This window comes from Podarcis tiliguerta (genome assembly GCF_965153285.1).
Source record: "Podarcis tiliguerta genome assembly, chromosome: 5".
NCBI lineage: Eukaryota > Metazoa > Chordata > Lepidosauria > Squamata > Lacertidae > Podarcis > Podarcis tiliguerta.
In genome coordinates, this window is record NC_139538.1 from 17,422,676 (window position 1) to 17,449,643 (window position 26,968).

Below are 26,968 nucleotides of genomic sequence, written 5' to 3' on the forward strand. Positions count from 1 at the left end.
TTTTTTAAAAAAATGTTGATTTAATTTGTATTCTACCCTTCCACCCAAGGCTTGAAGGTAAGGGCTGTTGGTGTTTCACAACTTTAACCTGTTGCAGGATCTTAGCCAGACCCAGTCAAATATAGCAGAGCATACCCAGACTTCCAGAAGCAATCAATTGCAGGCAGGAAGGAGGTGCTGCTACCAGTAACTTGGTTACTTAGAGGTGTTTATTATTTACAGTAGACTCACAAGTTACTAAATACATGAACAGATATGGATCTTAACTAGCTCTCTTAACAAACTCCAAACGACTCTCAGAACACCACAATGACCAACACACTATCCAGTAAGGAAGGTCATGAGTCATCATGCCTGTGTGGAGACCTCAACCAATAGTAGAGCTGTATCCAAGGTCCCCTGTATCTCTAGGCAGAATAACTCCCTCTGCTCAGTCTTCTTGGCCTTTGGCCAACTCTTAATTGCTGTGTGTGAAGCTGCATGTAGGCAAAATCCCAACAAGGGCATCATGGCTCAGTAGTAGAGCATCTGCTTTGCATGCAGAAGGTCCTGGGTTTAATCAATGGCATCTCCAAGTCAGGGTGGAAGAGACCTGAAATTCTGGAAAGCTGCTGCCAGAGAATACTGAGTTAGATGAGCCAATCGTTTGATGTGGCATATGGCAGCTTCCTATTTAAAATTCCTTGGGAGGTACATAGCAACATAGGAAACTGTCTAACACCAAGTCAGGCCAAAAGTCCATCTAGCACAATATTGTCCACATAGACTGGCAATGACTCTTCAGGATTTCAGGGAAGGGAAATCCAGGCCCTTCCTGGATAAGCCAAGGATTGATCCTGGGACCTTCTGCACATGAAATGTAAAATACAGCCGCACCTTGGAAGTCAAACGGAATCCGTTCTGGAAGTCCGTTCGACTTCCAAATTGTCAAAAAAACAAAGTGTGGCTTCTGATTGGCTGCAGGAAGCTCCTGCAGCCAATCAGAAGCTGTGGAAGCCCCATCGGACGTTCGACTTCCAAAAAGTAGTTCGCAAACCGAAACATTCACTTCTGGGTTTGCGACGTTCAGGAGCCAAAATGTTCTGGAACTAAGCTGTTCAACTTCCAAGGTACAACTGTATGTATAAAAACCATATAACAATATAGAACATTGAGATAGTGAAAGAGGCGGACAGAATTAAATTATGAATGAGAAATTGCAAACAGTTCAACAGCTTGTACAAAAACTCTCCACCAATAACATTGGCCTGACACTAAGCTGTAACACAGAGGACAGTCAAATTTCTGTGGGGATTTCTACACCCAGGGTGCCATAGTAGAGAAAGTTTTGCTCTATGTCTTTGTACTAGGGGTACCAAATTGAATAAAATATTGGGGGCTGGGGAGAGGTAAGCCCTTGGTATAACATTGGCGCAGGTCATTGTGTGAAATTTTACACAGCAACTCATACCACTCTTGCCAGTCATTGCCACTGCTAGTTAAGCCCATTACTAAAATGGTAAAGGTAAAGGACCCCTGACAGTTAAGTCCAGTCACAGACGACTCTGGGGTTGCGGCGCTCATCTCACTTTACAGGCCGAGGGAGCCAATGTTTGGCCGCAGACAGTTTTTCCAGGTCATGTGGCCAGCATGACTAAGCCGCTTCTGGCGCAACGGAACACCAAAACCAGTGCAGGGCACAGAAATAATGTTTACCTTCCACCAGAGTGGTACCTTATTTATCTACTTGCACTTTTTGGCGTGCTTTCAAACTGCTAGGTTGGCAGGAGCAGGGACTGAGCAATGGGAGCTCACCCCGTCGCGGGGATTCAAACTGCCAACCTTCTGATCGGCAAGCCCAAGAGGCTCAGTGGTTTAGACCACAGCGCCACCTGTGTCCCATGACTAGGGGTCTATTAATATAGGAGAACACACACTAGAGAGCACTTTGCTATGGGCATTCTCAAACCATGGCCTGGTCTTCACTGTTCCAGGTGCTTGTCATTTCCCTGCTATTGGTATTTTTTATTTTATCAGGACATACAAACAGGTGTCTTCTCTGCTGGTTGTTGTACATTCTTCCATCATCAACCACAACAAACAATTTACATCCTTTGGCAATAGCCTAAAACTGCTCTGCGTAATTCCTAGACCTGTTAATTTCTGTCTTAGGCAGTGTAGCTGCTCATAAAACTACCCTTCTTCCTTATCTCGGCTAACCATGACTAATGAATTGGCCTGAAATAAATGCGGTTGCAGAATGACTCATTCGGCCTTGGGAGTTATTGCAAATTGTTTGTTTTTAACGAGGCCAGTCATTACAGAGGGCATGAGAACAATGCATTCTTTAATTTCTGAGTATAATGGAGCATTGTTTAAAAAGAGGGCTTGGGTTCTCGGGTCAATGCAACACTGTACACCTTCTGCCATCAGTGGTGGACTTTGGGTTCTCATATTTCAGTGGCACCCTGTGTGATGCTAAAATTTGGCACCACCTTCTCGTGCCCTGTTCTACAGTATTGTTTTGGTGCCCACTTCACCATGGCATCCAGTGCGACCAAATGAGCCACATTAGCCTAAAACTGCCTCTGCTGCCATTAATATATTATACATATTTGAAGTGTAGGGGGGGGGGGAGCACTGATCAGCTTCTCAGCCCTGCCTCTTTACACAGAAGATACACAGATGTGCCCTACCCTTTTACCATGGAGGGTGCCTTCAGTCAGAAATGAGTGCCCCACATCAATGCACCTATTGCATTGGAGCACCCATTGTCAACTTAGGTTGATACACCAACTATGCCCTTCTCTGTTCCGGGATAGTTTGGTCACTGTGATGTTAGAGGTATAAGTTTTATATCCATGAAATGCAATGTTTGTATGCATTCAACTTTGAAAAACTTATATAAAGATTTACATTTGGAAAGTCGAGAAGTTTGCATGGGGCAGGAGGTTTCACTCTAGCAAATGTGGCAGAAAAAATTGGATGGTTCCAGTCTTTATGCTAACTGGTGACTCATGCTGGAAAGTCAAGCAGAGGGAAGAAGAAAACTGAGAATTCAGTATCTTTGTCTGTCGGTGGAGCCAACAGCATTAGCAGTAATGACTCAGTTCAGTGGTGATGATAGGTTGCATTGGCAATCTCTCTCCCTAAAGAAGAGGGGTGTACATTTCTTGCTGTTTAAGAGCAATGCGTTACTTTGCATTTTGTAACATTTCTTTGTAACTATTTTAAGACTATTCACTAAAGCTACACTGCACAAAGCTCAGATCAACTTGCATCAGCTCTCACATGTGATTCATGCACTGGTAACTTCACAGTTGGACTGAGCTACAAGAGGACAGACTAGAGCTAAATCATACCTGGGCAACTACACTCAATGTGCAACTTGATGCCACTTCATTTCCTGCTCTAAATGTCATTTTGAATTGAGCGTCCCAAGGAATTTACAGCTAAGATTGCTGTCACCTAGTAGGAATGTCAATGGAGAGGTCCGAACTTTATTTAGCATGTCTAGGCATCAGAAAATTGAGATGCTCAAGAGCTTCTCAAGTTTCTGGATGCCAGGATGAGAGCCAACTGGATCACAGACATTTCTCAAGGGATCAGAGGAAGGCATAATGTTTGCTTTTAATATCCTTTATCGGGATTGCAGTTTGTTTTTCTTCTACAAAATGTATGGTTCTAAATGATATTCTAGGAATCAATTAGAAATATTTTCAGAGCTAGATTGGAATACAAATATAGTTTCTTCTGACCTTTGCCAGTCAGCTGGCCAAGGGTTTTAGGGGGGCAGTGGACTTGAATGCCAATGGGTACCTAGATTTTGGTTCTTCTGTCATTTGTATGCTTATTCAGCGGGTTCAGCATACTGGGTTTGAACTTGCTGAGACATTACTCCACCAGTTGTTTGCAAATTCCTCCTGGCAGACAACTATATTTGTCAGTGGTTAAAGCAGACTTCTCTAACCTGGTGCCATCCAGATATTTTGGACTACAACTCCCATCAGCCCTGGACATTAGTGCCAGTCATCAGGGGCAATGGGAAATATATATTTAAACATCTGGATAGCACCAAGCTGGAAAAGGCTTGGTTAAAAGTGAATGACCTGAACTGATAACATTAAGTTTGAGGAGGAGACTCCAGAGAGTCCCTTTGACTGCAAGAAGATCAAACCTATTCATTCTGAAGGAAATCAGCCCTGAGTGCTCACTGGAAGGACAGATTGTGAAGCTGAGGCTCCAATACTTTGGCCACCTCATGAGAAGAGAAGACTCCCTGGAAAAGACCCTGATGTTGGGAAAGATGGAGGGCACAAGGAGAAGGGGACGACAGAGGACGAGATGGTTGGATAGTGTTCTCGAAGCTACCAGCATGAGTTTGGCCAAACTGTGGGAGGCATTGGAAGACAGGAGTGCCTTGTCTTGGGGTCACGAAGAGTCGGACACGACTAAACAACAACAACAGGTTTAACTCATTTCAGGGCTACTCATACAATAACAGGAAAGCAAGAGTAACAGTTCACGGCAATGTACAGACAGAGGAAAAGTTACTAGGGTAACTCTAATTCTTTGCCAAAAAGCCCACCTGGTCTCAGACTGTATGAATCGCACACATTAAAAACATTTACATAAATGTGCTTATTTGGCCCTGTTTTATTGTGCTAGTCATAGGAAACAAAAAGCAGACTTGGAAAACTCCCCCAGGACGTATTAACATCTGGTACTTCTTTGAGAAATCTTGTTCCTCAAATGCGTTGTTTGTACAAAGTGATCTTTTAAAAAAAGCTCTAGGTGAAACTCTTCAAGATGTGTTGAACTAGGTCACAAAGTTTGCTAATGTTATTGGAAAACTTGTTGTTCTTCTTCAACATTATCGGACTGGTTGGTCAACAGAGCAAATTCATCTCAAATTGTCACTTTGGGCAAAACCCTACTATAAATGATTATGGGGAGTGACGTGTGAACTTACCCCATCAGAAACTGTACTCAGTTCATCAAATCCCACATTAAAAACTTGGATGAAAGTTCTCTGTTTTTTCCAGATCTTGTAACCATATACAATTTGGGGGGCTCTTTTGGGAGGAAAGGTAGAGTATAATAATAAGCAATCAAATACATTAGTTCATCCTGGCAATGTGTGATTTATAGTGCAGTAGACTCACAGCATACATTGCGATGCCACACATCACAAAGCTTCCTTCTCTGAGAAATTGTTTTCCTGTCTTACAGCGAGTTTGACTGTTGCTTCAAAAGTGATCAACTGCAGATGGAGTTCAGATCCAAACTTTAAACCTAATTGATTTGGCAAAGAGTAGCTAAAAGGGTTAAAATAACACCACCCCATGAGAAGCACCTGAGTGTGCAGAATTTAGATGCAGTACATGTACAAAAAAAATCTGGAAATGAACTCAGAATTAATTTAATTTTGAATTATGGTGATTTTAAGATCTGTTAGACAGATAACTGGACTTGGTGCACATTCAGCCATTTATGAACCTGATAGTTCTGGCATATGAGCCACCTAATTTTGAGTTTTGATGGCATCTCAGGATATGGGGCATAGCTTCTTAAGGTTTAAGTTTTACCAGGCAACAGTTTTGCATCAGTGTACCTTAGATTACCAGTTGCTAGGGCAAATAAGTGGGAGAAAGCTCTCATCCTCATGTCTTGCATGAGGACTTCTTATAGGCATGTGGTTGGCCTCTATGGGACCAGAATGCTGGACTAGATGGTATCAAGCCCTTATTTCCCATTCAGCATAGTCTTTGTATATCTCCCTGAATTCTCCGAGGTTATTGGACTTTCCCTGTGAAAGGAACTGAAATCAAACATTTCTTTAGTTCTAAGGAGTTGAAGCATTGCATTGTAGTGGTGCAGGCTTTTATTCACAGAACTTACATTAAATGGACAAGACAGATGGGTGGAAATGGGCTAGGCGAGAATGAGATGGCAGCAGAGAAGTTGGTGAGCTCAATCTTCTACTTTCCCCACAAATCATAAACCCTGGAGTCTCATCGATGCAAACTAGCATCATGAATAAAATCTGAAATTGCAAAATGAAATATTTCTGTCATTTGCCTTTTATTTTAGGCTTATAGGTATGAAAACCCTGAACAGACTTTTTTTGTGAATTAGGCATAAGGCATGATGAAATTGCACAGGGAATCCTTCACATCATTTGATGAGATGATAAATGACTAGCTGAAGTGGAGAAATGCTCTGAATTTAAAAAGAAATCTAGAGAGAGAGCTCATTATATCAAATCGCACATCAATGGGCCCCAATGACAGCAAAAGTGACTTCAAATGAAACTGAGCATTCATAAAGAGTGAGGGTGTCAGATTCTCTTTTTATTCATTCTGGAGTGAAGCTTCTTCTAATTCTGTTATTTCAAGTGACATCATTTGGCAACCTGAGGAAATCAGACGGGACCATTCACATAGCACCTATAGCGCATTCTTACCCCCCCCCCCTAAAGTCAGTGTGTATCCGAAAGGGAACTTTTCTGCACAATAAACCTATCGTTTCAAATATATTGGATTGTGACAATCTGACAACTGATGTTAGAGACCTTTGGAGAGGGAGTTCACTTTTTAAGTCATCATATAGGTGGTTCCAGTTTGTGGTCGCACCACTATTGTATATTACCTTGCATTATCATTCTTCTGTTGTGCTTGTATACTGATTGACTGAGCTGGTGTGATGGCATGGAATGTTCAGCTTCTCAGGCAACTAAACAACAGCAGTGGCACTTCTAAGAGGGAAGGGAATGTTGTCAGTTTGGCTGGGATTAAAGCCTCATGGTAAAGCTGAGGATTGAGAATAGGTTACAGAATGCATGGAACCTGTTGGGTAGCAGGGGGACAGGTACCCTACAGCAGACTCTGGCATCCTCAGATATTGCAACACAATTCCCATCATCCCCTGCCAGTTTAGCCAATAGTCAGAGTTGATGAGGGCTGTAATCCTAATATCATTTGGAGACCCAGCTTTGAAGAAGGCTGCTCTAGAAGCAAAGAGGCCCAAGTCATAATATTATAGAATCTTAGAGTTGTAAGGTATCCACAAGGGTCATCTAGCCCAACCCCTGCAATACAGGAATCTCAGCTAAAGCATCCATGACAGATGGCCATACAACCTCTGTTTACAAACAGAGAGCCCACCACTTCTTATGGGAGTCTGTTCCACTGCTGAACAGCTCTTACTGTCAGAAAGTTTTTTCCAAATATTTAGTCAGAATCTCCATTCCTGCAGCTTGAAGCCATTGGTTCAAGTTCTACCTTCCAGAGCAGGAGAAAACAAATAAGTTCCCTCCTCCATGTGACAGCCCTTAAGATATTTGAAGATGGCTATCATATCTCCTCTCACTCTCCTCTTTTCCAGGCTAAACATACCCAGCTCCTTCAACTGTTCCTCATAAGGCTTAGTTCCCAGACCCTTGATCATCTTGGTTGCCCTCCTCTGCACATGTTCCAGCTTGTCAACATCCTTCTTAAACTGTAATGCCCGGACTTGGACACAGTATTCCAAGTGTGGTCTGACTAAGGCAGAACAGAGTTGTACTATTACTTCCCTTGATCTAGACACTATATTTCTGTTGATGCAGCCTAGAATAGCATTAATTTTATTTTATTTTTTGCTGCTGCATCACACTGTTGACTCATGTGAAGCTTGTGGTCCACCAAGACCCCCAGATCCTTTTCACATGTACTGCTAGTAAGTCAAGGCAATGGAGTGTGAAAAGCAAGATGGAGAATGCCACAGAGGATGGCTTAGAGAAAAGGTAATAATAACATAATAATAATATTTTATTATTTATACCCCGCCCATCTGGCTGGGTTTCCCCAGCCACTCTGGGCGGATTCCAACAAAACACTAAGTACAATAACCCATTAAATATTAAAAGCTTCCCTAAACAGGGAAGATAGCTAAAGTAAGTGGCCAGGTATATATTGTAGTTGTAATAGGAAAGTAAGTTATATTTCTAAAGCATTGTGATCAATGTGAGTGTAGGGTGGTTTTGGTGAATCAAACCTCTCTCTCTCTCTCTCTCTCTCTCTCTCTCTCTCTGTGTGTGTGTGTGTGTGTGTGCATTGAACTTTGCACATCAATTTGCAGAAACTGTGGCTCAAGGCTTCTAGATCTCCATATGGTAAACCAAATGTATATGAACGATATGAACACATGTGCTAATGTAGCATCACAGAGAAACCTAAGATTATAGAGAAAAAGGGAAGTCACTAAGTGGTGGAAGCTTGTAGTATACCCTTATTGTAAGAAACCCAAGATGCATTGCTGTGAAGAAGTCCACTTTCCATGTTGGTAGGAGCTGCAACACTCAATTGAAACTGCTGCAATATGCTTACCAACAAAGGGTGCCGGGGACACCTGTGCTTCCCACCCCACCCCCCTTGCTACTCTCATTAAATAAGAAATCACTAGCAGCGCTTGAATTCTTTTCAATGAAGAGGTTGATTGCTTGCTTTTAGTCTGAATTGCAACTAGGTCTCTGACAGCTGATCTACTTTTGAGTTGAGTGCATGAAGCATGCATTTGTGCAACTCTTCAGCAAAGTCTCCTATGCTGCAATTAGTTGAAATCACTAATATGTGAGTTCATCCTGCCTTGGGGAAATCACTTGCTAAGGGGGGAGGTTTGTGTGCTGGTAGCTGGGATCTTGCCTATACTTCTGATTGGCTGAATCTCTTTGCTGCCATCTGCTGGTTGGAATATAAATTTGCTACAGCCACCAGTTGGCTGAAGTACGTATTTGCAATGCACCCATATTCCCGGCTGTCACCTTCTGGACGGCTGTCTCATGCAGCGCTCTCAAGGTTTGCTTCTTTGTAGTAAAGACAAGGGACCGTACATCACTGACTGAATTAGCCATGAGTTAGGTTGAAACAACAAAGATTCCATTGGCACATCTAGGTCTTTAGGAGGTAGATAGCTTTGAATGTGATGAGTGCTTCCAGGTAAGAGAAAATGGGGGGAAGAGGTGATCAGTTATGATAATACCAAAATCCAGGTCAGGATCCTAATTGATAGCCCAGGAATTGCCCCAAAGGGAGAGGTTCTTCCCCCAGTATGCTCCTGAAACCCACACTCCCAGAGCCAACCACCACAGCCAATTGCTATGGTCAGCAACCCAGTCAAACTTTTAAATATGTATTGTGGTGGCAAATGCGACAGTGTGGGCTGTGCAAAGAGGTTCTTTGTACTTCCTCTCCCCACTGCACTTAGTTTTTCTCATTCTTTTGCGTCTCCTCACCACCACTTTACTGCCGATGTTCAGAAAACAGTATCAAACAATTTTGATATGACCGTAGATGTGCTTGCACCAATATTTTGGTTTGTGTGGTGTCTTACCGGCCACATGTCTGCTCCCTTATGCAGTGATAAAACACCATACCCAAAGAATCATGATACCACCCAAGAGAAATATTGCAGCAGGAGAAAGATTGCTTTTATTTTATATTCCTTTTTTGAAACACACAGGCAAACTCATGGGGAACATTGACAGGGAGAAGACACAAACCAAGTCATGGAGCTTTGGAAAATTTGCATTGTATACGGTGGAATTTTTTGTGGGCAGAGACTCCAAACAATGCAGATTTCCTACTGCATCCATTCTAGTTTGGAAGCAAAGACCAGGTGCCTTAGAAATAGAAGACCTGGAGTGAAACAAGAGAGGGGGGAAATATCTGAAACATCCCTAATTAGAATAGATGGGTGTTTGATTTGACCCAGTATAGTTCAGCTCATGTTTTTAATCAGATGTGGCTTAAATTCTTACTCCTCTTCTGTGAGAGGTTTGGATGATGGCAACATAAGAGTGGATCTTTTCTGTGGTCCCCCCCCCCCTTGTGGAACTCTCTCCCCAAGGAGGCTCATGTGGCATCTTTGCTGCATATATTCAGACACCAGGCAAAAACACCCCTCTGCTCCTAGGACTTTGGCTCATTAAACAATCAATGTTTTTAACCTGGGGGCGGTGGTATTTTTTTGTTTTTATGTTGTGAAGTGTCCTGTGTTTGTCAGATGAAAGGAGGTGTAGAAATTTAATGAATAATAAATAACAGTAACAATCAGGTGTGTTCTTTAAATGTAGATTGCAGGCACTTTTTATGATGGTAAACTTTGCAAAATAATCAGTGTTTTCTGTGGAATATAAAAGGAGTCCTGCTAGATCACACCAAAGGCCCACCCAGTTCAGCATTGAGCAACCAGATGCCTCTGAGAAGCCAACAAAGAGGACACAAGCACAACAGCAGCATCCCACTCTGATCTCCTGCTCCTGGCATTCAAAGGTCTGCTGCTTCTAATACTAGATCCCTTCTGCATCCCTTTTAAAGCCATCCTAATTGCAGCCACCACTATATCCTGTGGGATTGAATTCCATAGTTTAACAATGCGCTGTATGAAAAGTACTGTTTTTCGTCAAGTGAGGCCTGTTAATTTTCAGTGTCTCACGAACCTGTCAAGCAGCACAGTTTCTAAACACACACACACACACACACACACACACACACAGTGGTTGGCTTGCTGGAATTCTATTTCCCGAACAAGTGCTATTTTAAGAGTAGTTCAGCCTCCTAATGTCAGCCTCCAAGAATTGAGTCTGGTTCTGTCAATAGGCAGAACAAAACTTAGGAAGCAGTTTCTGGGGCTAGAACAGCCCCTACCATCGGCCCAGAGTCTCCTAAGATGGCCTGCTCTGCACCCTTTAAACTAGAATGCTGCCCTTGGGCAAGGTGGAGGAAGTTGTCGCACCCTCACTGTTGAAGTAAGAATCAAATGGCAGCCTGTTCAAGTTGTGTAGGTGGAGTTGAGGAGAGGAATTTCTTCTTGATCTTCATTTGAGGCAGGCAAATGTGTTGAGCTGGCCCATTACTTGCCATGAAGGTAAGATGGAAAGAAAGAATGTCATACCATCCAACATTTTCTGATGCAAAACCAGGACACACATTTTCTGGGACGCACACCTTCCAGGATGTGCTCCCCGGCGAGTCACGTGACCCATGCATTGTTCTTGCCCCCCCCCAAAAAGTGCAAGTGGGGGAGGGGTAGAGCGCAGTGCAAAAGCACAGGAGAATGTGGCATCCAAAATGGCCGCCAAGGTCCTGCAAGAAAAAAACTTGGAAGATATGGTTTCTCTCTGTGAGATATAAAACACTGGTTCCTAAGGCTTAAAGTCCTAGGAGCCTTTATCCTTTCCCCGATTGCAAAATCCCACCCTGGTCCTCCAGTTGGTTGGTGGACAGCACAGAGGTTACAGCCTACTAGACCGCCTGATTATACTCATTTCCCAGAACCGCAATGCCCATTCCTTATTGCCCTTATTTGGTCAAAGCCTCCCTAGCATTTACCTATTGACAGAAGCAGTATAGCCTTATCCAACAGCAAATTAACCTGAAACTGTTCTTAACCTGAGGTACTACTTTAGCTAATGGGGACTCCCATTATGCAAAAGGCACCCGAAGCCTTCGGAGCACAGAGCGAGTTCCTGCTGTGCTCCGGAGGCTTCAGGTTCCTTTCACTGAAGCCAGGAGAGTCTTGCTCTCCCGGCTTCAGCAAAAGCAACCCGAAGCCTCCGGAGTGCAGCGGGAGCTATCCCTGAAGCCTGGAGAGCAAGAGGGGTCGGTGCGCACCAACCCCTCTCGCTCTCCAGGCTTCAGCAAAAGCAACGCGAATCCTCCGGAGCATGGAAGGAGCGCTCCCTCTGCGCTTCAGAGGCTTCGCGTTGCTATCGCTGAAGCCAAGAAGCCTGCATTCTCTCCATAGGACGCACACACATTTACCCTTAATTTTTGGAGGGGGAAAAGTGCATCCTATAGAGTGAAAAATACGGTAACTACATAAACATTGAAACACATCAGTAAGAACTGGCTGGCAAAGATACCCTGGTTCCAAGCTCCACAAGGTTTTGCATGCTCGTACCTGCACCTTGGATTTAGCCTGGCAGCTTATTGGCAGCTACTGCAATTCTTTCAGCAGCGGTGTAACATGATGAATAGTCTGCCTCAATGAGCTGTCGAGCTGCTGCATTTTGCACTAGCTGCCATTTCTGGGCCAATCTCAGAAGCTGCAACCACATAACAATGATGCCAGCTATGCAACAGCTGATTTCCCTCGCTAATTAAACATGCATATGCACAACTTCAATTTACCTTTATATAAGGTGATAACAGCCCGGGAATATGATTCAGCTCTCCAAACGAACAAGCTTTCCTTTCTCTCCTACTAGCTCAGGGCTAAAATAAGCCATTTGTGGGGGTTAGAAAGAGACTGCTTAGTAGTAAATCTTCAGCGCCTCTCATTCCTGTCTGCATCTTAGAACAGGGAAATTGCAGGAAGCATTGTGCATTCTGTCACTGGAATTCTACTTCTTAACTCTCCCAGGAATTGCACAAAGGCTCACGATGGTTACTTGCCTTCAGTTGTTACACCGTGAGTACAGAATAGGAGAAGGTCTACACTGAAGATCGTGTGTCCTCCTGGCCTTTAGAAATTATGTGAGACATCTGGATGTGTTATGTCTCTGTAATGCCGCAAATACTTCTTGCCATTCTCTGATTGATTGATGACTTTGCACACACAGCTAGCTGTGACTTGATTGTCTGGGGGCAGAGTAATCATACGTGGTTTGCTCTTCCAGCTTTCAAACTAATTAGGAGCATCCTTCTATCATGGACAAAAAGGAGGAGGACTCTACTTCCAGTCATAAACAGTGCAATTTATTGATCTTCTCCAATAGGCTAGCAAAGGTGGTGCGCAGTTCAACAAAGATGCATGGTTATATCTAATAGTTAACCTTCCTCTCAAGTAAGTTCACTATCCCAGAGAACTGACCAAGGTTTACTGAAAAACCCAGCTAAAATGGATACGGGCATCTGATGTGCTTGCTGTGCTTGGAGATGGGAGATGCTGAGCTTTCAAATGGATTTCCTCCCCCACTCGCTGCATCGGTCCCCTTCCCTAAGCATGAAGGACTGCTTATTGAGGAAGGCTTTCCACACAGCAGGCAACAGAAAATCCCCCAAAGATGTGGCACAGTGGCACAATGGACTCTTCTCCCTCCCCTGAGCCCTATGTTAGTAAAGCACAACGTGGCAGCAGCATTTTATGCTGGGGGATCATGGCAATTATAGCTCATCTTCCACGGTTCCCAAATATTGTTCTCCTGAACTTATTATAGTAGTTTGCTGACACTGCTGAATTGATTTACTGCCTTCACTAGGTTGTCTGGATTGCCTCAGTATTGCAAGATAGCACAGGGAGAGCATTATTGCTCTGACGTCTCGCTTGTCGGCTCCCCGTAAGCATCTAGTTGGCCACTGGATGCTGAACAAAATGGGCCTTGGGCCTGATCTAGCAGGGCTCTTTTTAGCGGTTTGTATGACAATGAAATAAAAGGAACAGCATGCTGCGGGACGCCTCTCTAAGTGAGAGCGATTACTATTAACTCTAATTGTCTTCGTTGAAGATAAGGTAGCACTTGGCTTCCAAGAAAGGCTCTCTGGTTGGTTAATTGCAGGACAGCTCACCTATTCTGTTGGTGTCCTGGAGTGCCCAGGAAAGGTCTATGGCTTGCTGGTATCTGAAGGTGACAAGCACTGGTAATCTTCCCTTTCTTAAGCTGTCAAGAAGATGCAGCCACTACAGTTCATTAATAAGTCTCTGTTGTGGGCAGGTTTTGTTTGGATGGAGCCTTATGGGGAAAAAATGCTTTTAGTGAAGCTTTGTGGACACAAGTGTTGCACTACAATGTACAGTGGACACTTGGGTTGCGAACGTGATCCGTGCTGGATGCATGTTCGCAACCTGCAGCGTTTGCAACCTGCAGTGGCACATCTGCGCATGCACGGGTTGCGATTTGGCACTTCTGCGCATGCGCGACCGCCGAAACCCGGAAGTAACCCGTTCCAGTACTTCCGGGTTTTGGCGGGTCCGTAACCTGAAAAAAACGCAACCTGAAGCATCTGTAATCCAAGGCATGACTGTACTTGAACAATGTTATTATTGAATAAAAGTAGTTAACTCAAAGGTAGGCAATATGGTACCCTCAGTATGGTATGGGACTCCAACTCTTATCAGCGCCAGACAACATGGCCAATGCTCAGGGATGTTGAGAGATGTGATTAGCATATGAACGGCCACAACATTGGCTCCCCCTGGTTTAAATGTTACACTGACTTACGTTAACATCAGTTTCCTTGGTGAAATGGGTTCTCAGTGAATTGTAACAAAAAAGAGGACTTAACAAACTTGTGAAAGTTGTTTGTAGAGATTAAAAATTAAGCTGACTGCCTTTTTGCCTGTGAATGATAAGTTATCTATAACAATGTGGCTTTTAATAAAAAAAAACAAGTTAATGTCTGCTTACATCGTGCTTTCAGTTTGCATTAATCATATTAGTGCAAAAACGATAATGGTCAAAAAAATTCATTTTAATTATGGAAGTTTTCTTTCCCAAGTAAAGATTTCCACTAAGGTTACTTTGTTGGACCAAAAAGTATTTATCTGTCAGCAGCGAATCTACGAAAGTCAGCTGCCAATAAACAGTTTCTTATGGAATTAGTGGCTAATAAGCAATTGCTTACAAATGTAATGTTTATTAAAAAGCAACCTTTAAAGGCAGTTTTACTGCTTCTGCAGAGTTTTCAGTGTCCCAAAGGTCTCATATTGATCCTCCACTAGCATAATGCCAGCCTAATGCTATTAACTGAGATTTTTCTAACTTGTAAATTTGGAGAGAGAGACTTGTCTTTTGATGGAATATGACCCTGCATGAATGGAGCACAGCCAATATGGAGAGATTACTAAATATGAAATATATTTAATAGCTCCACATCTAAAAATATTTAATCTCTGTAAACATGGCACCCAGATGAGATTTGAGATTATTTCTATCTGAGATCTGAGGGTAAAAAAATTGACATGCAAATCAAAGAACAGATGGAAGATAAATATTGGTGGGAATTCAGACAAAATCTTGGACAATGTGTTGCATTTAGAGCTGCAAAATCTACATTTAAATTCATCGAGGCAGATGTCAGCCTGCTTCATTTCATAGCTACCTTCTTTCCTTTGCTTCTTCCTTTGGTTGCAAAGTTAAAAGAAGACAATAACATTAAAACTTTAGCTGTATCCAGGTATTCTAGACTGAGAAGGACTGGACATCAGTAAGAAGACAGACAGGTGTAGGATGGATGAGGGGAGATTGCTGTCCCATTGGAACAGACCAGCCTGCACTGAACATGCATAAAAACTCAGTTATAAGTTCTGCAATGTTTTTGGTGAATCTGATAAGTGGGAATTTCTGTGTATCTCCTGTTAAAGTACTAAGTATTCTCTAGCAATGCAAGGAATATACATATATCTCAAAGTCCCATGTGACAGGGCATTATATTAAACACATGATGCTTTCAATCACTTCCTACAAACTGATATCTGCATCCGCAAGCATAGCCCCCTTCTCACCTGTAAAGTACAATTTGGAATGTCATGACTTGCTTCATAGCGCAGGAGTGCTTAAATGAATTCTGACAGTGCTATTAGTGTCCTGATCTTGAACTGAAGTACTAGTCAGCTCTGCTTAAGTCACTATTCTCAGGAGCCACAAATAAACATGCAATTAAATGGGTGCCATAAGTTAATCAGAGCAGAATTAGCGAAGAAGTGGGCAACTGAGGAACCTAGGAATTGCCATGCCAGATCAGATTAAGGGATATTTTAGACTAAAAGCTTGAATTCACTAGTGTCTGTCCAGTGGGCTTTCAGGAAGAGTTAAATGCCCGGAATGTAGTAACTAAAAGCAGAGCTTATGAAACGACCCATGAGTTATAGTTGATGCTAGTTTACTATAGTTACTACTCCCTTCTCTCCATACATGTCTCTCTCTCTGTGTATCTGTATGAAGGTGAGGAGGATTCTAGTAATTATCTGGACTAGAAGAAATGAATTACGATTATCCATTACATTTATCGGTCAGTTTATGCAACAAAAAGTCTCAAGGTGGTTAGACAAGGTAAAATGCAGCACATAAAAACAGCTTGAAACCATAACAGCTTTAAAACACTGAACAACGCAAAATGCATAAAATGCTCCTCCAGCAATATGTTAAGACAGACAAGTCTTACCCAACCCATTAAAATATGTCCAAACATGAAAACTATGTGGCTCTGCTGCTCAAGATCGTAACCCCATTGTCAGTCATGCTTGTCATGGTGGCTTTCATCATCAGGTAGAATTTTGCTTAGCAAAGTGAATGTGTGCAGAGGAGGGCAACCAAGATGGTCAAGGGTCTGGAAACCAAGCCTTATGAGGAACAGTTGAAGGAGCTGGGTATTAACAAGAGGAGAGTGAGAGGAGATATGATAGCCATCTTCAAATATCTTAAGGGCTGTCACATGGAGGAGGGAACATACTTGTTTTCTCCTGCTCTGGAAGGTAGGACTCGAACCAATGGCTTCAAGCTTCAGGAAAGGAGATTCTGACTAAATATTTGGAAAAAACTTTCTGACAGTAAGAGCTGTTCAGCAGTGGAACAGACTCTCATAAGAAGTGGTGGACTCTCTGTTTTTAAACAGAGGTTGGATGGCTATCTGTCATGGATGCTTTAGCTGAGATTCCTGTAATGCAGGGGGTTGGACTAGATGACCCTTGGGGTCCTTTCCAACTCTATGATTCTGGGGTTTGATGAATGGGTAGCACTGGCAACAGTCCATGCCAGTTTCGATTGGGACCCAAACTTTGGATGGTGTGTGTGGACATGGGATTGGTCTTAGAGTGGGCAAAATATGCACATACTTATTCTTGAGCCTGCTTCCCTCTACAGCCTGACATTCACCAGCTTCACTGATTGCCACAGCAGGAGGAGCAAGGGAAGTTGCTTCCCATTGCTACATCTGGGTAGTCACTTCACAGAGTTGAGATATTCCAGGCATCCAGCCAGTGGCCTGTAGCAAGAACAGCTGGTGTTCTTTTCATTTTTTGCATTGGCGGGTTGTTTACCTGTTTAACACATTTAGCTGTAGCATCCTTTGTTGTTTTAAAACAGCGATATGACTACCCAGCCCGTGTACAAATCGAGCGATCTGTTTCCAACAGCCTCCTGCAAAAGTGATTTTTCCTTAGATGAACATGAACTTTAAACCCAGTTCTCTTTCCTCGAGGCCCTCCAGCTGCTAACCGTAGCATACATTAACAACCATGCCACTTAGGAGATTTTTTTTTCTAAAGCACGCCCTGAAGTAAACATTTGCAGTCCAGCACTCTTTCCTAAAATGGCCACTCTTGACCTCTACTTCAGCAGTGGTAAACAAACTGAAACTCCCACTGTCTTCAGAAAGAGTTAGCTTTCCCTTGCTGGTTTTCCTGGCTGGAGACCATGGGAAAGGAGACCCAATTACTCTTCTCAGCCCTTGCACTTTTCAATTCTTTTATTGCCTTCTTCCTCTCTGAGTGTTGTTTAAATAATCATTCACGGCATTTTGTAAACCTCTTTTAAGAGAAGCTTTGGTAGCTTTCCCCTCATGCTTTGGAGAATTTGCTTTGCAATTTCTTTGCTGTGCACAAGCTTGGACAGAGCCCTCTCTAGAGAGATGGCTGATAAACATGAATAGAAGTCAACAAAAGAAAACTCTGCTCCTTCTTCCTATTGATTCATGCTGATACCAAGCTGCTTAATTGGTGATGGGATGGGAAGCTGCCCCATAGAGAGAGTAGATGTGGTGGTTAGAGTGCTAGACTAGGGTCTGGGAGACAGGGGTTCAAATCTCCACTCAGCCATAAAGCTTACCAGATGACTTTGGGCCATCTTTCAGCCTAATCTATGGAGAGGGGGAGTAGTGTGTAAGTCACCAAGAGCTCCTTGCAGAAAAGGTGGAAAGGAATTATTATTATTATTATTATTATTATTATTATTATTATTATTATTATTATTTATTTGTACCCCACCCATCTAGCTGGGTTTCCCCAGCCACTCTGGGTGGCTTCCAACAAAATATTAAAATACAGTAATCCATCAAACATTAAAAGCTTCCCTAAACAGGGCTGCCTTCGGATGTCTTCTAAAGGTCTGGTAGTTGTTGTTCTCTTTGACATCTGGTGGGAGGGCGTTCCAGAGGGCGGGTGCCACTACCGAGAAGGCCCTCTGCCTGGCTCCCTGTAACTTCGCTTCTCGTAATAACGTAATAACAAACAAACAGATCGGGCTATTGGTCCCTCTAGCCTACCACTGGGAGCAACTCTCCAAGATATTGGGTAGGGACCTTTCCCTGGATGAGGGGGTAATGCAATTCATCTAAAGGTAAAACTATCTAAGTTGCACTTTCTGAAATAATATGCAAACTGAAACACAATTATCCTTCAAAATTCACAGTTCTCAGAATTTTGCCGTGCAGTTCTCCAGCCTAGTAATGTGTACCAAAATCCACCTACAGTCCTAGGGTAAAGGATACACTGGTGAAAGTAGTATACAAAGATACATTGTATTGGGGAAAATTGTTTTGCAAAAATATGTACTTTAGGGAAAATTGCATACAAACATGTTTGGAGAAGTTCACCGTTGTGGAAATGTTGAGAACTGAACTTCAGTTTGGGGAAATGAGAAACTGAGAAAGCCAAATGATCAGAGCTTCCCATCCCTACTGGTACCTGATCTCATTTTAGCTGCAGACGGAACCTGAGGCCAACAGCATGCAATATGTGTGTTCTACAACTGAGCTACACAGAGCAAACATGCAGCAGGATCACACCAGTAGTTCCTGTTCCCACTTGTGCCTGTTCACTTGACTGTTTCAACACATGTATGGAACCTATATGTGTCCCTTTTGCACATACATCAGCACTATACGGCCCAGCCTTCCCCAACATGGTGTCCTCCATTTGTTTTGGACACACCCATCAAGCTTCAGCCAGCTTGGAAAATAATAAAAGATGGCAGGAGTTGTAAGACAATAGCATGTGGAAGACAGCAGGTTGAAGAAAGCTGGTACAAACAGTCTAGAGCAGATGTGGAGAATTTGGCCACAGAGCCTAGGACTTGCCGATCAGCAGGTCGGCGGTTTGAATCCCTGCGACGGGCTGAGATCCCGTTGCTCGGTCCCTGCTCCTGCCAACCTAGCAGTTCAAAAGCACGTCAAAGTGCAAGTAGATAAATAGGTACCACTCCGGTGGGAAGGCAAACGGTGTTTCCGTGCGCTGCTCTGGTTCGCCAGAAGCGGCTTAGTCATGCTGGCCACATAACCCAGAAGCTGTACGCCGGCTCCCTTGGCCAATAAGGCGAGATGAGCGCCGCAACCCCAGAGTCAGTCACGACTGGACCTAATGGTCAAGGGTCCCTTTACCTTTGCCTTTAGATACTGTTGGTCAGCCCCCCTCCATCAGCTGTAATCAGCATGGCCAATGGTCAAGGATGACGACAGATGCAGTCCTGCAACATCTGGATGCTTCATTGTTTTTCTATTCCTGGTCTGCAGAGCATGCATAATGCAGGGGCTGTGATTCTACATGCCCTGTATAGATTTACCTTTTGCTCTTATATTGTCACTCTAGTGCTGAGCGATCCTTTAATGTGCATACCTGTGGATGGAAGGATTTCTTTAGCTAGGAACTTTCCTTTCTTTAGTTAGGAACAGGAAGAGGGAACCTGTGCCCCCCCCCCATGCAATGATCTTGCAAGTCCCATCATCACCCACCCCTACATTACTGCATCATGTCCAAGATAATCAATTCCAATATATGACAGCACTTTTGCACATTGTCTTACATTAATTATTTTGAACAGTGGAAAGATGCCTTTTTCCCCATTAGGAAACTCATTCTTTCTCCAGCATACTTTAATCAGGATACAATTTCCGTTCGTTTCACCCATATAGGCGCATATCTTTGCAAAATGTCTACCTTAAAAAAAATTCAATATAGTATTCTTGCATATTTGAATAAGGCATTAGCATTCTTATTAAGAACTTTGGGCAATCCAGGCTAGTGAATTTATTGTCCTTAATGTTATTTCTCACTGACCTCTTGGGCTCATCCATGGAACTGATGAACAGTGATTTTATTACTGTATGCATATTTCTCTATTCTTAATTAAACTTTTTTTTTTTTTTCCAAATTCCCATTTAAAGTTTGGGGATGTTGATATTTATTCCTATCTAGTTTCCAAAGTACTGGGGTAATTCCATGCAACCCTACCAATCTTTGAAATAAAATAACTTTTCAGCAGTATAATTTTAAACTACTGATGTGCACAGGTAATTTCCCATGAGAGATCTAATGCTTCTCTTTAATCCTTTAGAACACCCAATGGGAGTCAGATTAATGGGACAAGATGGCCAGTCTTCACCACCGCTGAACAAAAATACTTAACATTAAGCACAGACGCTTCAAAGATTCGTACAAAATTACGTGCCCAGCAGTGCCGATTCTGGAATATATTTTTTCCCAAACTCCTGGAGATGACAGGTAATTTTGGTGGCAAATGTATGTATGTACAGTAAATTGGTTAATGCAAGGTCACTTTGCTGCTACTAAATTTTAATTTCAATTTCAATTTCAAGGCTTTTATGAGCAAGAACTATCTGTGTAAAATTAAATCCAGAGGTCCTTCAAAAAAGACAACCTCTTTCACTTAACTAATACTCCTCCCCCCCCCCACAATCAATTTGTGTAATATATAGTTTTGTGCAAGTTTCACATGCTCTCTTCAGCTTCATTCACATAAGATTTGTTGTCCATTGCATGAGCACAGTCTGCTGAGAACATCTGCGGCATGAGCCTGTTGAAATGAAAGGGTGAAAGAACAGCTGCATTCCTACACAGATTCCATTCATTTCAAAAGCAAAATATGGAAGTGTGATGGTCCCTTGGAATCGAACCCTACCAAGATCAGCAGGACTTTCATCTTAGTAAGGGTGCTTAAGGTTGCAGGCAGGGATGGGTGGAATCTGTCATTTATTTTTCAGTAATTAAGCCAAAACTTGAATTAGTTGCAGACTTTACTTTGTAATAAATTTAGGCTGAAGTGCAATCTTAGAAGCAGCAATGATGAGCCTTCTAAAATGAGCTGAACTTCTGGCTTGTCAGGACTACTTCAGGGTTTTTTTCCTACTAGAAATCCAAGATCCACCCACTAATGGTAGGTGTAAAAACTTTTAGAATAAAGAACAGGGTGTCATTGCATCCAACAAAGCCATTATGCTCACAGAACACCGTCTGTTCACACAATGGAAATTCCTGTCCCTCTTGCCTCCTAGCTCCTGCATTTCCACAGATCTGCCCCAGAAGATTCCATTGCACAAACAGAAGTTGTAGGAATGGGTAATGATAGAGTTGTGAACTGTCTCCAGTTGTAAGGGGTTGAAGCTAAGGCCCCATCTGCACTGTATATTTGAAGCACTATAATACCACTTTAACCAGCCATGGCTCCCCCCAAATAGTCCTGAGAACTCTAGTTTTTTAAGAGTGTGGACAGTTATTTGGAGACCCCTATTCTCTGCACATAAGGGATGTGGGTGGTACTGTTGGTTAAACCACAGAGCCTAGGGCTTGCCAATCAGAAGGTCGGCGATTCGAATCCCCGTGATTGGGTGAGCTCCCGTTGCTCGGTCCCTGCTCCTGCCAACCTAGCAGTTCGAAAGCACGAAGTGCAAGTAGATAAATAGGTACCGCTCCAACGGGAAGGTAAACGGCATTTCCATGCGCTGCTCTGGTTCACCAGAAGCAGCTTAGTCATGCTGGCCACATGACCCGGAAGCTGTCTGCGGACAAACGCCAGCTCCCTCGGCCAGTAAAGTGAGATGAGCACTGCAACCCCAGAGTTGTCCGTGACTGGACTTAATACCTATTCTCTACACAGAGCTACAATTACAAGAGTTCTCTGGGCCTACAAAAGTGAGTAAGCTGTAAGAAGGTAACAGTGACAATGGCCACAAGTTTAGGTTTCGTTTTGGGTTTTAAAAAAAAGAATTACACAAATTTGTGGGATATGGATCTGTTACTAGACATTAGCCATGAGAGGACAGTTAGGACATTCATAAGTAGAGGCAGTGCTCAGTATTGCATATCTGTTTGGGAGGTACCTATACCTGGGCCCAGTTCTTTATACAAAGTGTGAACGAGCTGCTGTAACATCTTCATCTAATTTTCTTTGGTATGCTTGAATTCTCTTGTGTACTTATACTCAGCCAAGTGGCGCATGTCATATCTTTATATTGTGTTTGGGATTGTCTGTATCTCTGACAGCGAAAGCTAACAAATAAGCTGGCTTTGGTTGGTTGGTTTTTCAAATAGCTGTTATGCGTAAGGCTTCCTAGTGGGGAAAGAACATAGCCATCTTCATCTGACACATTGTTTTCCATTTGACGTCTGAGAGATTTTATCATCTCTTGCATCATGACATCCCATCATATGTAGGATGTGGGAGACATTCAAAAACAAGCATCCTGTGTGTGTGTTATGTGTGAACCTGGACCGGTTTCAAGCAAGATGTGGGTATATCGTGAATCTGACGAAATGTTCCTTGTGATCATCTGACATTACTCACGGAAATCATAACTGAAGACACCATCTGTTTGGAGGATGATATTGACGAGCAACTGTGCTGCATGTAACCAAATGTTCTGTGAAATAACCAATATCAGTAAGATATGCTACTGTGTTACATAATAGGCCAGTAAAATAATCTCCAGTAATGGGGACGTAAAATGAAATGTAGTCTAACTCGATGGGGTCAATCCTAAAGCAAGATCTGCTGAGACGAACAGCATAGACTGCAGTAGATCTCCAACTCAACTGGCTGAGTCCCATCTGAGCTCAGATGGCATTATGTCCCCAACCCCAGAAGAGCTGAAGGTACTCTGGCATAACTTGCTCATTCAGGCAGGTGTTAGTTCCCCAAAGGGGTGGCGGTTCTGGGGATGTGTTGGGCAAGTGGGACTGAGGGGGCCTTAGGCTGGATCCTGAGCCCATTCGGCTCAGTGACATGACCTGGCAACCTGGCATAGGACACAGCTTTAAAGACGTGCTTTCCTTCTGCCAGGCTTAGGTGGTGCAGTAGCTGCAGTCCTACTCTTTAAAAGTTCTTGGATCTGGTGTAACTTTATAGCAGCTCAAACTATACTGGCTTGCTTTATGCCAGATTCTTGTGCATAGGATTGCTCCCTAAATGTTGCAGATATCAATATTGCGCAACTTGAAGTGACTGGATGCAAAAAAACCCAACCCTGACCCATTAGATTGTTCAAAACTTTACTTGTCGAACTTTCTTCAAAGCAGAACAAAAGCATCAAAGATACATCCAAATGATTCCATACAATATCTTGTGCAGTCTAGCACAGGCTCATCATCTTAGAAATAAAATATGAAATACTCCAAACAGATCTAAAATCAGAGGTTTGTCTCTCCTTACAGTTTCCATTTTGCCTGGAGCTGTATTCACTCACTGGAGAGGGTCATTTACATGTCCTTACTTCCACAGAGCATGAGAACCAAGATGAACTTGCAATTCAATACCTCTCATGTGATCTAAGGTTAAAACACCACGTCAGAGCTTCCAGAGAACAATAACAATAGATAATTATCAACCTGTTTAGGCAGCTCAGAGAGCTATTCTTGACTGGATAATATTATGGATGCTTACCCTATTCCTATTTCATATCCTACAACTAAGGCTGAGTACGTAGCATACATTTAAAGCTCATTCCCTCCAAAATAATACAGGAAGCTGTCGTTTGTTAAGGGTGCCGTGTGAGGGGTAAATTACAGGTCCCAGGATTCTCGCAGGTGTGGTGAGTGCTTTAACTGATTTGCTATTGTTTGTGATAACAGGGCTGTTTCTCAGTGCTTGTTATTGCATATTCTTAGTGACTCTGTACAGCTGCTTTGTTGTTAGCATCTGTCTGTCCCGGGAGACAATAGAGGAGTGAGCCTTTGAGGGTTAAGTCAAACTGTTGGACAATTACAGTGCCTGCTGTGGCTGTAGAGACCGATATGTTTTGTTGCACCTGAGGCAGATGAAGGTTTTCCGGTTTTGCTTCCACAGGTGCACCATGGAGTTTCATCTCCCCATACCCCTCACAGTGGTTATTCATCCTCTGGTCACTGCTTTGGATATATGGACCTGATTGTCTGTTTCCACCTGTTTTAATTATCAAACATACTGAACAAATAAGACGTTTCTTTTTCAGGTCCATTTTGACTTCTGTTTTGTTTGTTTTTAACACATTGTTGCTATATTTGGGACACTGTTCTGCAACTGGGAATAGGTGATGAATTTATTTGTTTTGTTTCCAGAAGGAAATCCACTCCATCTCCCTTGTTCAAAGATGGAAGAACTGTGACCTTCCAGGTATTGTTGGACTACAGTCCCTATCATCCCTGACCACTGACCATGCTGTCTGCGGCTTATGGGAGATGGAGTCCAACATCATTTGGAAGGCCATAAGGTTCCCATCCTAATTAGAAGCCAATATCTGGATCCAAGTTACTAGTTGCCTATCTGTTATGAACTATACACTGCTTGGAAAATGTCAAAGGGGTGTAAATATTGAAAATGAAATTCCATATGATACCTACATTGATCTGTAAGAATAATTATTCACTTCAGCCGATTATCTCAAGATCTAGAGATAAAATGTTGCCCTTTCGAATTTGCAATAAATCAGGTGACAAAGGGGAGGGTGTAGTGCTGTGCAGTGTATTTAGAGGAAAATGGCATTGGTAATCAGAATTATTTTTCAATTAATGTACAAAGAGATTTAAATTTAGATTAATGCCACCCACTTCATGTTTTACAGGCAATATTGATGAAGCAGAACGAGAGTGGAAAGCAGGATTCCTTCGCTGGAACAATTACATGATTGACTGGAAAAATCAATTTAATGATTACACTAGTAAGAAGGAAAGCTGTGCAGGTCTCTAATTAAAAGTTCCAGCCTTTCTGGAATGCCTTCATTGTCAAAGATCAAGGCAAACACAGAGATAGCTAATGTAGCATATCCAGCAATAAGGCATGTTATGCAGGCTCAGTGACACGTCACAAATATACTTGTCTCCCAGGTCCATTTCTATTTATATCAATAAACGTTATAAAGTGCTTCTCCTCTTTGAAGCTTTGAGAAATGAAAATCAGACCAAGTGTGATTAAAACCTGAGGATTATCGTTAGATGTCTAATGGCCCCGATCCAGATCTAGCCGCATGGCTAGTTGCACAAGCATGAGGATGGAGATTTGATTGCACATCAGGAATTGCAACCCATTGCAAGTGATGCAGTACGCTATCTGTATACACAGCCCATTTATGGCTGTTGTTCCCAATCCAGGAAGTGGCACAAATGCGTAAGCCTATTTGTATACATGTGTCTCCTGAGCTGGATTGCGGCAAGTAAGTTTCAGCAGAAATAAATATTTGTTGTATGTTGACAGATAAATGCAACATTTCTTTCACCGTAAAGGACACCGCAGAAATATCAGTATTCCAGAACACTGCCATCAAAAGCTCCATTGGCTCAGATCTCCAACTGCAATGTCACAACATTTTAATCCTGCTTCAGCTGTAATTTACTTGTTAGGGGTATATCAAGAGTTGCCAATGTTACAGGAAATAAAAAAAGATGCAATTTTCTTGTTAAGTCAAAAGAGGCTTTTAAAACTGACTGTCTCGCTCCTTGAAAACTAAACATTCTGGAGACCCAAATGCTCATTGTCAAATTATACCAATTTTCCCTACAGAGAACAGAATTATTTCTTGACACTGTCAATGAATCAAAGGAGAGCTATTCAGGCAAACCTTTCTTCACCCCTTCACCCTCTTCCACTGGAGCACATCATCTGCTGAGAAAGAGCACTCTTTCTATTATCAAATGCTTATCTGGCTCTTTTAATTTGGAAAGTGCTTTGAAATCATCCATTTAACTGGTCTCCCAACATCGTTCTGCAGTAGGTAGGAATGGGTGGATAAGGGGGAAATCCTATGGTGAGATCCCCCAGGATGAGCAGCTTAGGATACAATGGAACTGTGGATCAGACAGCTGGTTCTTAGCTCAGCTGGTGTTATGCCTCCAACCATGGCTCAGCCCAAGATATGCTGGTGTGACTCACTCAGCTGACTGAAGCAGGCAGTGTAAGTTTCCCAAAAGGGATCTGGCTTTTTCATGATGGAATCAGGAGCAGAGGGTGGACTTAGGCTGGTTCCTAAACCCATTCATCTCAGTCCTGTGACCTGGCAACCTGGGCATAGAAGACTCTTTTAAAAGCTTGTTTTCCTTCTGCCAGGCTTATGCAGAGCAGGAGGAGCAGCCCCACTTTTGAACAGGATTTGGATCTGGAGTAACTTTCCATCAACTTAATTTACAGCAGCTTCCTTTATGCCGGCTTCTTGTGTGTAAAAGATTGCTCCCTGAATGCCACTTAAATCTCACAGTCTGTTCACTGAAATCTCACAGTCTGTTCATCCCATCGGGTCTGTCTTCTCCATCCAGGATAATCTCAATGGAGTTCGGTACCAACTTTGAATCCCCAGGCACCTTACCAAGGTTTTGGACCGGCAAATTGCAGATTGCTGCTTTAGAATGTTGCACACTTTTCATTTCACCTTTCCCTTGAAATGAGGAGTATATTCTGAGAGTAAGACTCTCCAGATTTTATAGGCAATCACATGTTTTAAAAAATAATAATAAAAGGAGATGCTGTGGACGAAAGCAAACCAAATAACCATAATAAAATTCACTGCAAAACCATTCAGCTGAGATGTTGGTGTGTCAGTGTTGATGATCTCTGTATATGATGTAGTATTATTGGTTGGAGTTTTTTAGATACGTACATCAGGGGATGCTTAGAAAATAATCATAACAAATATTGCACCATTCATTCAATACAGTAATTCTACTTGGTTGCATTCTACACTAAAGGGGCAATCCTATGGAGAAGATCTGCCAGGTGGGGCAGCTTATGATGCATTGGATCTTTGGCTCAGCTGGC

At 42.7% G+C, this 26,968-nt stretch overlaps 1 protein-coding gene across 1 annotated transcript in view; it reads left to right on the forward strand.

Annotated features, from left to right (window-relative positions):
* The window catches only part of BCHE (butyrylcholinesterase), a 47,418-nt gene extending 20,691 nt beyond the window's left edge, over positions 1 to 26,727 (forward strand). Inside the window, exons 3-4 of the mRNA XM_083442232.1 lie at positions 20,288 to 20,454; positions 24,786 to 26,727. Of these exons, the coding sequence (XP_083298358.1) occupies positions 20,288 to 20,454; positions 24,786 to 24,910 (292 nt within the window). The 3' untranslated portion in view covers positions 24,911 to 26,727. The remainder of the gene's footprint in view (positions 1 to 20,287; positions 20,455 to 24,785) is intronic.
* Positions 26,728 to 26,968: the final 241 nt, after the last annotated feature.